This window comes from Stenella coeruleoalba (genome assembly GCF_951394435.1).
Source record: "Stenella coeruleoalba genome assembly, chromosome: 4".
Lineage (NCBI taxonomy): Eukaryota > Metazoa > Chordata > Mammalia > Artiodactyla > Delphinidae > Stenella > Stenella coeruleoalba.
The window spans coordinates 87127-100823 of record NC_137149.1 but is presented as its reverse complement, the minus strand read 5'-3'; the positions used below and the strand labels follow the sequence as shown (position 1 = coordinate 100823).

The window sequence follows — 13697 nt, the reverse complement described above, 5'->3', positions numbered from 1 at the left end:
CGACTGGGCACTGCCTTGTGTGCAGAAGGAGCTGGTGCAGGCTGCAGACTAGGGCATCTGCTGAGGTGAGGGCAGGGCGGCACAGGCCAGGACCAGGAGCTTGGGTTTTGTTCTAAATGAATGAGATGAGCCCTAGAAGGGTTTTGACCAGGGCACTGTTGCCTGGTTTTTACTTTCAAAGATGACCGTGGCCTGCTCTATTCAGAACCCAGGCGAGAGACGCCTGTGACTGAGGCCAGGTGACGGGGTGCATCGATGGGTGGCATATGCCACTGAGGGGTGTGATGGGCACCTGGGGTGGGGGAATGCTGCCATTTCCGACACAGGGCCAGGAGGCGAGGTCTGGAGACTTCTCCTCTCACACCAGGTCGGGGGTGACCCTGAGCGTTCTCACACACTGCCTGCATCCCCAGGTTGCTCCTCCTCTGCATTCCTGCTGTGTGGCTGCTCTGCCCTCCGCTGGCCACTAAGCCCAGAGGGCCACTGACCCTGGACCAGCTCTCTTGCACTTAACTCTTCATCCCACGTCCTTCACCACAGCAGAGCCTCATAGTGTCTGCTCAGACTGTCCACACATTCACTAGCTTTGTGGCCCCAAACAGAATTTTCGGCCTCTACACCTGTTTTTCATCTGTGGTTAGTTCTGGTAATAATAGTCCAGGATGGTGGGAGGGTCACAGGCAAAGGGCCTTGCAGACAGGGCATTGCCTGCTTTCCTCAGCGGCTCCCCCTGGGGCACGTGCCCCTCCAGTACTCTGGTCAGTCCCCCTTTGTCCTGGCTTTGTGGCACTCTTGCAGCAGCAGCTGGCCAGCCCGCTCCATTCCCTCCGTTTGCCCATCTCCCTCAGCTCCTTCCTGCCGCGGGGCTGTGCTGACCTAGGTGTAGCTCGTCCTCGCTTTGTTCAGGGCTCTGCTCAAAGTTGCTTCTTCAGAATAGCTGATTGTGAACACCCTCTCTAAAAACAGCATTTTGGCCACTCTTTACACACTTCCCCTCTTTATTATTTTCTTCTCAGCAGGGAACAATGGATCTGAGTTTTATCTGCCTTCTTCCATTAGAATGTCAGCTCCATGAGGGCAGGGTTTTGCCTGTTTTGTTCAGTAAGGTTCCCCAGAGCTCAGGATGTGCTGGCACCCAGGAAGCAAATACTTGTTCAGGGGCTGAAATCAGGCTCTAATTCCTAGTACCTCAGCAAGAACGATCAGAGGTTCATTCTTTCTTTTTTCGAATGAACTCTACAGGCTGCCTGTGATGGGCACCAAGCACATTAAGAACAACAGTGGGTCAAACCGCTATGCCTGTGGTCACGGTGCACCTCCCCGCCGTAGCTCAGCACAGGGGCACCAGGTCCCTTAGGACATGCTGGCAGAAGCGGACCGATCCCCCACGGAAAAGATCCATTCAGGGAGCAAGACAGATCAATGGATTTTAATGAAGCAGAGCACGCAAGTTCAGTGATATGGTTGCAGATTCCACAATGCAACTGATCTGTTCTTTTTTAAAATAACTTTTATTTTGAAAAGTTTAAATCTCCCAAGTTATAAAAATATTACTGAGAGGCCCACGTACAATTCACCCAGCTTTCCCCAACAACAGTACCTAACATGGCCACAGTCCTTGTCAAACCTGGCAGCGGACATGGGTGCCAGTCTGTTCACTCAGGTGAGACCTGAGTAGGTCTTCCCCTGTTTTACACACGCTCATCTCTTCTTTCTCCAACTAACCTTTAAGAAACTACCACAGGTCCAATTTTAGTGCAGTATCAAGAAAGAACATCCATGATGATCAGAAAAGGATATTAAAGTACTCTTCCCTTTTCCAATGACATATCTGTGCGACTGCTGCAACCACACACACACACCACAACAGACAGATGCAGAATGCAACCACCTTCAATTAAGTCAGACATTAGATTTACAAAAATGTAAAGCAATGCCACTCTCCTCGCTCAATATTTTTGTTTTGGAAAAAATATTTTTCTTTAAAATGTTATATTAACACACAATGGGTTTATAACCTTACTTTCAAATGAATACATATTTTTGAATGCCTTAGTTTTAATTTTAAATGCCATAAATGCTGACAGACGTAGCCCACATAAACCCAAGCAGCTGGGGACCCCGGTAGTTCCTGAGCTCTGCGAGGGGACCCCGGCAGCAGATGAGCCCTGTCCCACAGAGCCCCCAGGCCCTCCGAGGCTCCCGTGCACTGTGACAAACCTGGAAACTTTTTATTCTTCAGTTTAAACAGATATATTTGGGTAACTTATCCAGAGGAAATTAAAAGTTCAGACGTTTCTGGAGTGATTGTCAACAGGGGAATACAATTCGTATCCAAACTAAGTATTTCAAAATGACCTTTTTAAACCACTTACTATTTAACCTAAATTCAAGTACGGTAGTCAAAGAAATGGAAACTATTATCAACATTATAGAATTCACACCTTGTTTTTTTAAGAATGATCTTGCATTTAAACAGATTTCTTTCATTATACAAATCCATGAAGTAAACAGTAAAGTTTAAAAAATATATTCTTTTTAATAACTTAGTCTAAGACTTTGTGTTGGTTTGGTCCATGGCTGTGAAGAATACACAGACAGCAGCTGTGATGAGTAGATGCATTCCCTCATAGAGAAGTTTTGGAGAAAACACACTCCATATAAATAAATGATAACGCAGGGATGTCACAAAAATGATATATGCAGAAACTGGAATAGAACAAATCAGTGCGTAGCAGAAGCAGGCATGACTCAGCGCCGAACCGCTGTTAATAAAAAGGGAAACGTGCGTTAGTACACGCCACTGCTGGCTCATGTGAGGCGTGAACACACACACATAATCGATATTTGTACTTTGACTACAGTAATTCCTGTTCCTGGGACTTAGTCTGGTGGGCACTGTGGCGCCCGAGGAGAGGACAGCTGCAGACGGGCACCTCCAGTCACTTAGGGCCACCACAATCTGCAAAATAGTTTTGAAAAATGCACCCCCAAATTCTACAGTTATTTATTTTAAAATTATACACGTTATAACATATAAACAATGAAAAGAAAATCACGCAAGGATGAGATACGTGTGGTGTCCAGGGGGTGTCTGGTCTGGTCTGGGGACGTTGGCTCACTCCTGAAATAAGAACAGTCCCCCTCAAGGCACATGCACGCACTGCCTTTGTTTCCAAGCCATCCCCACACATTACATAAATCTAGCCTGTTCTTCAAGGCACCTTCCGGGGACTGTGACCATTTCGGGATGACAAATTCCACCACCCAGGCACCTTTCACTCCTCGTCAACCCACAGATCCTCGGGGGCCAGGCTTTCCAGATTCCGGTCCTGGCGCCTCTCCTCACACCCCGCACGGAGTCTCCGCGACATGCATCGCTGCTGCTAACCCCTCCTGGCGCAGGGACTCCGCCACGCGTGCAGGTGTCCTTGCCTGGCCCTAGCTGGCTCCCCACTGGGGCTTCAGTGCCCGTCCTTCCTGCTGGGCTCTCCAGCTGCCCGTCACCCTCAGTAGGCAGCACGCTCTGCTTCCTTCTTGACGCATCACGCAGCCTCGACGCCCACCTGCAGGCCCTCTTCTGGGATGCCGTCCTGACCCCTCACGGCAGTGCTGTGACTGGCTCATTTCGCCGCTGCCCCACCAGACCACGCGCTCCTGGAGTGACTCCTCATGCCCACGCCTTGGGTCCCACTTGGGATCCAGTCCATCCCGCAGGGGATCCCTGGAGAGCTGGGCCCCGAAGCATTGCCTCCTCCCTCCCCAGGGCCTTTCCCCCAACACCCAGCAAAGGGCACCCTAGGGAAAGGCCTAGTGGATGACGGGCCTCAGCGCGGGCTCTGCTGCCCTCTCCTGGGGCATCAGGGCGTCTGTGCTCAGCTGGGAGCCTGCTGACCCCACTCCCCTCTTGACCAGACAGTGAGGGAGGGGAGCTCAGGACACTCACTTCCTTGTGTTTCGATTTCACACACTCGGAAGACACTGACTGAGGTCCCTTCCAGAGCGACAGCCAGTGGGGTGACAGTTCCCGTAACCTCAACAAATGACAATTTGCGACCTAGGGGATGAACGAAGGACCTGCAGCTTGGACCACTCGGCTGTCCCTGCTGCTGAGCTCCAGACCGGAGGCCAGCTCCCAAAGCAGAGGGGCACGGGCCACCCAGTGCCCAAATTTTAAGCCATTAGAAATATGTTTTCTTTTTCTACCACTTTAATCTGGTTATAGTTTTCTTATTTTACTAGAAAAAGTAGAAACAATGAGTGAAACTTGAGTGAAAATGAAGAAAAACCTTTTCTAAAATAAAGGAGAAACATTCCTTAATTAGGGAAAACGTCATATAACACTCTCCAACTGATTAAAATGCTTCAACTCACTTTAAAGAAATGCTTTCATCTGTCTTTTTTCTCCCCAGTACAAGTGCAATAGATGAGAAGCGCCAGGAAAATCAAGCTGTGAATTTAGCACCAGGAAGCTGCTCTTCACAGAAGCCCAGGCTCTCACCGTCTGGCCCTCACCCGCCTGGGTCCCCCTGCCCAGCAGACCTGGGGTCTGCAGACGCGGTACACGCAGAGAGCCGTGCTCCAGGGCAGGCAGCCCTCTGGGGCAGCAGTGAGCGCACCTCACCGGCTCACGGCCCCTTGGTCCCCGACATGCAAAGACACCTGTCGGTCAGTTTGGGCCTCTCGACCCCACCAAACCCACCCCCCGGGGCATCTAGGAATCCGCTAATGAAAGAACCCCCAGCTCGGCAGCGATCCTGCGCTGACGTGGGCTCACGTCCAGCACGAAAGCCTGGAAGGGCGTCCTGGGCTCCCCCACAGCGACCCCACGTCCGTCCGCTCCCGCCAGAGGCGCTCGGCTCGCGGGAGACCAGATAGGCAGCGGCTGATCAGAGGGGAGTCTGCCCACAGACACCCCAGAGGCCACACGCAGGCACTCCTCGTCCTCAGGAAGCCTGCAGCTGGGGAAAGAGAGCCTCTCGCTGGGGAAGCCAAGGCTCAGCCATGGCACTTTGGAGAGCAGGTGGAGCCCACCGGGAGCCGCGGCCTCAGAGCAGAAGCCCACCCTCCTCAGGGGGAGCCGTCCCTTGCTTTCTTGCTCCAAAATCTGACGCTCACCTTTGCCCCGTCCACCGATGTGGACGTGAGCTTGGTGCAGAGGCAGAGGGTCCCGGAGGCCTGTGTCTCAGGAGCTGGTCTGGGGGTGACACGTGGGACTGAGAAGAACCCGTGAAGGGGGCCGAGGAAGCGGGGGCGGGTTCAGTGTGGGGTCAGACGTCACCACAGTGAGGCCTGTGCTGTTAACTCGGGCGGGGAGGTGCGGGCCCCGAGGGGGGCGGGGGCAGAAAGCTCGCCCTCCCCTCAGCTGCAAAGTGTCCTCCTGGGGCCTCCCTGACCCGCCTGACCCCCCGGGGTGCGGAGGGGAGCGTGTTAGGAGTTCAGAGGCACTAAGGGAGCCTCACACCCCGCGGCACCTCACATGGGCCTACAACCCACGGCGGCGACACCATCGCCCGTTTTACAGGCCGGGGAGCCAGGGCCCGAGTGGGCAGCGCAGAATCAGGCAGCCACACAGCACCTGGGCTGCGCTCTGCCAGGTGGGCCCAGGCACCGAGGCCACTGTGTGGGTAGAAGCTGGAGCCCCCTTCCTCACGAAGCCCCCTTTCTGAGGGGAGCGGGTATAAACAAGGAAGGAAGCACTGCATGCGAGGGGAGGGGAATGCTGTGGAGTAAACAGGCAGGGGAGGGGTGGACGGATGGATGTGCTGGGCAGGACAGAGCAGTGGGCTGCCCCGTCAGTCTGCTGGGAAAGGAGCCTTTGGGGCTGGTGACCGTTGGACTTCATGGGGGCAGGACAGGGCAACACAGAGTCGCACCCTCATGGCCAGCCCCTCAGGACTGTCCAGGCTCCTGTCTCCCTCCAGCAGGGATCCTGGAAGTGAGAAGCAGCATCTCCTGTTCTCTTGTTCCAAAGGGAACCCCCCCTCCCCACCGCCATCCCGTCTGCCATCCCCCGCGCCATCCCCCCCTGCCCCGTGCTCCAACCAGGTCACCGGCAAGCAGAGAAAATGAAAAGAGACCTTCCTTCTTGTCCCTCTGGAGACACACCTTGGTATGAGCTGGAGAAAGCCAGCAGGGGTGTCTGAGCCGCCCCCACACAGACCAGCCCTGCCACGCACTGTGGACTGTTCAAGGTCAAGGAAACGGATGAAAATCGAGACCTTTGAGCCCTTGGGGTTCAGGCACCCTGCCTCTGGAACATGAGTTGATCTGCCATCAGATTAAAGACGAAGGAGCCTCACCTGCTGGCTTCTGAGGTCAGGAAGTTTACCAGGTGGCTGGCCCACAGCACAGGCCCCGTGTATGTCGCAAACGTCGTCAGGAGCATGGCTGGGATCTCCACATAGGCGTCCAGGCCCACGAAGCCTGCTGAGATGTCCACGGTGGCGATGTTGTTGGAGTTTCCCTGGACACGGGGAGAAACAGGCTGAGCCGGCTGGTCTCATACCATGGCCACTAGCAACTGTGAGAGCCGGTCGCGGTGACCTGGACACACAGGCGCCCCAGCTGCCCGTTCACTCCTGGTTCCGGGGCTGACCTTAGATGCTGTCCCGCCACCTGCCCGCCTCACACCCAGGCAGGAGGAGCAAGTGGAATGTCTTTTACCTTCGAGAGACTATACAAATGTAAGTCTGATGATGAACTATGGAAAATTCCAAACTTCCCCAGATCTATTTACTTCAGACAGACACACCGACCTCCCTCCTCAGGGACCCAGTCTGGGGGCTGCACGTGGCACGGGGGAGCTGAGGGCGGTGTTGCCACACGGCTCGCTCGAGGGTGGACGCCACTGTTAGGTGGCGGAGGGAGGGCGGGCTGGCTGCCTGGCGTACGGCTCAGGTGTCAGATGCAAGATCTGGGCCAGTAACAGGACAGCTTGCCCCACGCAGGGAGGGTGGGGTTTTGACTCCCAGGGAAGGGTCTCACGAGGTTCAGTCCCTCTCCACTCTCAGTCTTTATTGACGCTGGGGGCCTTTTCTGAGACACTCATGATGTTTACGGGTCTGACGGCACAAATGTCTGTCCTAGCCCAGCGAAGGCCCCTCCCGGGAGCTCCTGACCCGACGGCCTGGGACACAAGTCCGGCTGGGTGAAGCCCACCGCCTTCTCCCTCAGCCGTGTGGCACTCCAGGCAGTCACTGGGTCGTGGTGCAGACCGCAAACATCTCAGAGCCGCGCTCTTCCCTCGACAATAACCTCCCTCGTGCAGCTTCCCCCTTGACCCCCTGCTCTGCCCACGTCCGCCTGGGCTTTCCCCCAACTGCACGACTCCCTCCCTGGAGAAGGAGGAGACCCTACAGCTGCTGAGAGGAGCAGGGGAGGGAGAACAAGAGTCCCAAACGCCACGCTGAGGGGAGGTGGGCCGAAGATGGAAAAGCGGGTCCCACACCAGGCAGGTCGCTGGAGGTCCCGCTGAAGCCGATTCAGCCGTCAGAGAGGGTCGACCTAAGGCGCGGCCTGCATGCTCTGGGGCTTTCCTTGCGTTAACTCTCTAGATCCTCAACAGTCCTGACACCGTGCAGGTGAGGAACCGAGGCAGGGAGAGACCCAGGGGCCCGCGGAGAGCTGTGGATGCCAGCTGGGCACCACGCTCCTGACCCCATACCACGAGGAGCTGGTGAGCTGAAGGCCGGAAGAAGGAGCGGAGAGCCTGTGATTCTCCTGCCAGGAAACCCGACAGTGAGAAAAGGGAGACGCCCGAGGGAAGGGCTGTGGGAGGGGAGATGAGCACGGCCCCAGGGGCGCTCTGCTCCCAAGGCCGCACAACTGCTGCTCGTCTGGCCTGCTGTGGGGGCCGCCGTGCAAGGGCCGACCTGCGCTGCCCCCGAGGACCTCTAGCACGTCTGACGGCGCCGCTGCAGGGACGCCCGTGGCCGCTGGACTCATGCACTCTGGCTGCCCACGGGCAGCGCCTGAGACGCGCCAGCAACACACGCCGTCACGGAAGCTTCGTGCTCACCCCCGAGGGACGAGGCCACATGCCCCCAGAGGAGCACACCGAACGCCAGAGTCTGCCTCCCCGCTCGGGCGCCACCTGTGCTCAGTCTTCCTGACACCGAGGCCTCAGCGCGGAGCCAGGCTGCCTGAGCAGTAGCCGCCTTCTCCGTCTGGGTTCAGAGGGAGACTGTGGGCACCTGCCTGATCAGGCCAGCAGGGTCTGCTGTGCCCCCAGGACGCACCTGCAGCTTGCAGACTGTGTGGGCGCTGCCGGGAGGCGTCCCACGCAGAGCTGTGGGGCTGTGCGCCCCCGGGCAGGGGTGTCCTGTGTTCTTCAGACAGGCCCACGGTTCAGCTGGGCCCTGGGGAGCCTGGAGAAGGCAGAGGGACGAGGCGATCTTCCGATGTGACAGCGTTCCCATTCCCCACCAAGCCACTTGTGCTCAGAGACAGAGTGACCATCATTAACTGACCTCCAGACGGGAGGCAACCCCCAGGAACAGGCCTGCAAGTGACGTCCAGATGAAGAGAGGAAACAGACTGACGTGGGCCATCTGGACATTTCTTGAAATGTGCAGTGAAACCTACAGTCCTTCCGAGGCCACACATGAGCTACGCCAACCGGCCGGCAGGACAGCTCTGACGCAGGCGCGCCTGGAAGAGGCACTCGGCCGCTCTCCTCCCTCCTCCCTCCTCCCTCGGGGCCCACGTTCACGCTGGTCCCTTCGCTGTCTTCCCACTCCCGGCTGGTACTCCGCAATTCTGGAAATGCAAGCTCTGCATTTCCCCACATCCAGGACGCCTGTGACCTTCTGAGAGGTACGAACAGCCGTGTCCTCGGTGGTAACACAGCATGCGGCACACACAGGAACAGAATCCGCGGGCCAGTGCTCGGCCGTCAGAGAGGGCACCTTCCCGTGACGGGCGGCTCAGACGCCAGGGAGGTGCGGTCCACGCCCTGGGTCCGCAAGGACCCCGGCTGTGGCGTCGCTGCGGGGTCCTGGTGACAACGGTAGGCACTGAAAGTGGGGGTCCTTGGGGCGAGGCTACAGCTGGAGTGAAAGGGAGATGGAAGCAAAGTGGGGCTGGAGGATTGGGGAGGCACAGACAGGGGGAGGGTCAGGTCACATCCCTCCAGGACTTACAGATTTCTAGTACTTTACCCCTGCCCACTTCTGGGCTTCAGGGAACAAAAGGAAAAGCCATGCAACTGTGGTGAGGCTGGAAGCAGCCAGAAACCAGGAGATGAGGAAGAGGCCCCAGGCCAAGCTGCCGGGACACGGGGCACCAGGCAAGCTCCAGGGTCTGGACAGAGGAGGGAGGAAATGCAGATCCTCACTGTACAGACGGGAAAACACACTCAGACGTTCAGTCGGTTTGCAAAGTTCCTTGGCCGGACAGCGCGGAGCGAGATGGGGACTCCGGCGATTGCGCTCCACCCTCAGGGGTGATGCGTGCGGTACAGGTCGAGGGCGGGGCCACCTGACCCAGGGCAGCGATGCGGGAGGGCTGGGGTGGAACTCGGTCCCTCCAAGGCCGGGAGCTGGATGCTCTGTTCACCTGTCCAGGTGCTTCCCAAGTACACAGCTGCACACTGAGGTCTACCCTGGAGGCGGCTGGACTTGCCTTTATGGGCCCTTCAACACGGGAGAGGACGTGACAAGCACGGGGCCCAAGAGATTAATAACCAAGTGGGGAGCCCCAGAAATGCCTAGTGCTGACAGCCAGGGGAGCAGGTGAGAGCAGTCATCACCCGCATCTGATAAAGCCACGGGAACATGATGCGCTGCCCTAACCGCCCGCTGAGAGCAGATCCGGCGCAGCTACTCTACACCCCACCAAGGACGTCTGTCTTAACTAACTAAACGTACTTTATGCTATACGTGCAATTTAAGCGTGATTCACCACGCCATACTGACAGTTCTTTCACTAAACATACGGTGTAACTTCCTAGCTTATGGTAAAATTTTCTCAAAGAAAAACTAAAAGATAAACGACATAAAAAGTTAATAGTCTTCTACCCACGATGATGATGAAAGCCTACCTGAAAATAGAAGAACGCTTGACCGAACCAGTAATGCATCACGGTGACCTCAGCTGCGTCGTGCCTCAGGGGCCGCCAGACGAACTGAGTCATGATGGTCTGGATGACGAGGCTCAGGGCTAAGACGGGAAGATTGTGAGGTCTGAGGAGCAGCGCCGCCAGCAGAACTAACCCGCTGTGTATTTCCCAGAGGCCCACGGTCTTGACTGTGAAGTCATCAGCAGTGATCTGAGATTTAAGCAAGCCTTTGGTGCCCGTGAACAGAATGCCAAGGACAAAGACATAAACAAAACGAGCTTCGGTGATGCCCCTAAAGAAAGCAAAAGAAGTCAGATTCATTAGCACCAGCTAGAAAAATTCAAGCACACGTCATCCCATGAAAACCACGTGTCTACTGAGCTGACAGTACAAGCTTCAGGACCCACCCGCCGGGGGAGCTCTGTGGAAGTGAGGGCGTCTGCCTCTGCACATCAGCCTCCCAGGACGCCCCGCCCAGAGGCCGGCAGGCCTGTCCGCTCTGTGCTCACTTCTCTGATGGAGCCGGCTTACAGGAAAACTTGCTCCTGTGGCCCAAGGATCACCTAGGTGTAGGACCAGAGCCATTACTTGTAGCCGAAAGAACTGTCCACCTACTTTGCATAGTTAGTTTGAAAAACCACTGCAGTAGGATAAGGTCCAGCTCTGTCAGGAAATTCCGTAAGTTCATAAATGCTAAGACACAACCGAGCATGTTCACAACCAAGCAGATTTAAGTACGTGCTTGCATGTGTGTACAGACACACACATACAGTGGTGCGGTCCAGACTGCGGGTCTGGAGGAAGGTGGCGCCAGGTTAGTCTGGGCACTGCCACAGACGAGCTCTGCTGTTGGGGCAAGTTAATTACAACTTCTGATGCTCAGCTTCTTATTCATAAAATGAAGAGAAATGGTACCTACACCTCACAAGGCTGTCCTGACGATTAAACAAGAGAACGCACGTAAAGCGCTTGGCACACGGTAAATGTTAAATACTACTGTGGGTTAAGTACTTGAGCACAGTCATCATCTGTAAAGGATACAATTTATGGCACTATACATTCCTATATATAGGAATAGTGCCACTATACATGGCACTATACATCTAAAACAGATTTTAGATCAATTCATAAATCAAACATTTTATACAGTACTAGAAAAGCTGATTATTTAAAGTGACGCTAAGTAAATCAAATTTTAAATGAAATGTTCACCTTAAGAATGTATCTGGGGACATCCTTGGTGGCGCAGTGGTTAAGAATCCGCCTGCTAATGCAGGGGACACGGGTTCAAGCAAGCCCTGGTCCGGGAAGATCCCACATGCAGCAGAGTCACTAAGCCCATGTGCCGCAACTACTGAGCCTGTGCTCTAGAGACCGTGAGCCACAACTACTGAAGTCCGCGCGCCTAGAGCCCGTGCTCCACAACAAGAGAAGCCACTGCAATGAGAAGCCCACGCACTGCAACAGAGTGGCCCCTGCTCGCCTCAACTAGAGAAAGCTGCACACAGCAATGAAGACCCAATGCAGCCAAAATTAAATAAATAAAGTAAATCAATTAAAAAAAAAGAATGTATCTGTGTTGAAAACTGAATTTTCCTATATCAGATTTTCTTAGGAAAAGGTTTATACATTTTTAAAAAATAAACTTATTTATCTTATTTATTATTTATTTTTGGCTGCGTTGGGTCTTTGTTGCTGCGTGCGGGGCTCCCTCTAGTCGCAGTGATCGGGGGCTACTCTTCATTGCCGTGCATGGGCTTCTCACTGTGGTGGCTTCTCTTGTTGCAGAGCATGGGCTCTAGGCGTGCGGGCTTCAGTAGTTGTGGCACGTGGGCTCAGTAGTTGTGGCTCGCGGGCTCTAGAGCACAGGCTCGGTAGTTGTGGCGCACGGGCTCAGTTGCTCGGCGGCATGTGGGATCTTCCCGGACCGGGGATCAAACCCGTGTCCCCTGCGCTGGCAGCTGGATTCTCAACCGCTGCGCCACCGGGCAAGCCCAGTTTCTGCGTTTTTAAAAAATGTTTTTTTTTTTTTAGGATGATCAGTTTAATGTAAAGAGTGGAGCACTATCTACTGGCAACATGGAGACACGAGAGGCTGATATGAGGCCCGCCATGGGGCTCACCCTGGTGGAGGAGCTGGGGTCAGATGCAACCACGCCAAGGTGTGTGCTAAGCTGAGTGCTGATGACGGACCCACAGGGTCAAAGAGGGGGAAATGAGCAAAGGTCCAAGGAATCAGAGAAGTTTCAAAGAAGAAAGGGGCTGGGTTCCGTATCAAGGAGGACTGACTGTGAACAGGAGGGAGAGCGCCACCGGATGCCTTTAATGGATCCACCTCTTGCCCTCACCAGCCAGCTGTGTCTGCACATCCAGAACCACTGAACATGGGCTTTCTGCTCCAGCCAGGTCTGGGCTTCAGAGTGGAGATGAAAGTCAAGAGCTAAACGTAGAGGATTCTAGAATACTGATGGACAGCAGCGCCTGCGGGGACTGAAAGGAGAGAAGCTGCTTTCAGGCAGACCTAGAATTAGGGCAGCTTTAGAACTGGGGCAGATCTAGAACCAAGAGGGGTCTAGAATCAGGACAGACCGGGGTGGAGAATGGAAGCGTTCTACGGGACGGATGTGAACCAAGCAGTGCAGGTTAATGAAAGGGTGCACTGGCCTATATTTTGGGCACCAACAAGGTACATGCTGTTCTATCCATGAAAGGTAAGGAAGTCATCGAAGTCTTGAAGTGAAATCAGGTGTATCCGAGAGGAAAGAGGAATTTATTCATGTGTTGCACTTTGAGATTTAAACAAACACCCCTGGATTGGACGCCCTCACATGTGACATCCAGCCTTGACACCTGCCCAGAGTCTCAGACTTTGAAGTGAACAGTCTTTAAGATGTCTCCCCACCATGCCCTCCCCACCTGACCTCCCTGCCTCAGGTGAAGGCCTGCCACTCTGCCGTCACCTCAGCCAGGCCCTTGGCATCACCTTGACGTCCCACACCAGTTGACAGGTCTTGTTTCCAGGTGTGGCCCTTGTGCCCCTCAGCCACCCAAACAACCGGGCCATAGCCCTCAGAATTCACCCTGACACCTTTTTAGAGAGTATAACACTTGCTTTTCTTTCTCTGATTAGGAAAGCAATACCAAACATCTAGAGAAGAGTTAATACCTATCCTTCTCAAACTATTCGAAAAATTACAGAGGAAGGAATGCTTCCAAACTCATACTATGAGGCCAGCATCACCCTGATACCAAAACCAGACAAAGATATTGCACACAGAAAAATTATAGGCCAATATCACTGATGAACACAGGTAACAAATCCTCAGCAAAATATTAGCAAACCGAATTCAGCAAAACATTAAATGGATCACACACCATGATGAAGCAGGATTTATCCCAAGGATGCAAAGATGGTTCAATAGCCACAAATCAATCAGGGTGATTCACAACAATAACAAACTGAAGAATGAAGACCATATGGTCATCTCAATAGATGCAGAAAAAGCAGTTCACAAAATTCAACACCATGTACGATAAAAAGAAAAAACAACTCTCTAGAAAGTGGGTATAGAGGGAACATACCTCAACATAATAAAGGCCACATACGATAAGACCACAGCTAACATCATACTCAGTG

At 54.3% G+C, this 13697-nt stretch overlaps 1 protein-coding gene across 2 annotated transcripts in view; it reads right to left on the bottom strand.

Moving 5' to 3' along the window:
* Positions 1 to 1281: 1281 nt before the first annotated feature.
* PIGG (phosphatidylinositol glycan anchor biosynthesis class G (EMM blood group)) overlaps positions 1282 to 13697 on the bottom strand; it is a 41145-nt gene continuing 28729 nt past the window's right edge. For both annotated transcript variants that reach the window (XM_079921061.1, XM_079921062.1), the window contains 3 exons: positions 10043 to 10352; positions 6303 to 6466; positions 1282 to 2765 (listed from right to left, as the gene is read on the bottom strand). In XM_079921061.1, coding sequence (XP_079777187.1) covers positions 2552 to 2765; positions 6303 to 6466; positions 10043 to 10352 — 688 coding nt within the window. In that variant the 3' untranslated portion in view covers positions 1282 to 2551. The remainder of the gene's footprint in view (positions 2766 to 6302; positions 6467 to 10042; positions 10353 to 13697) is intronic.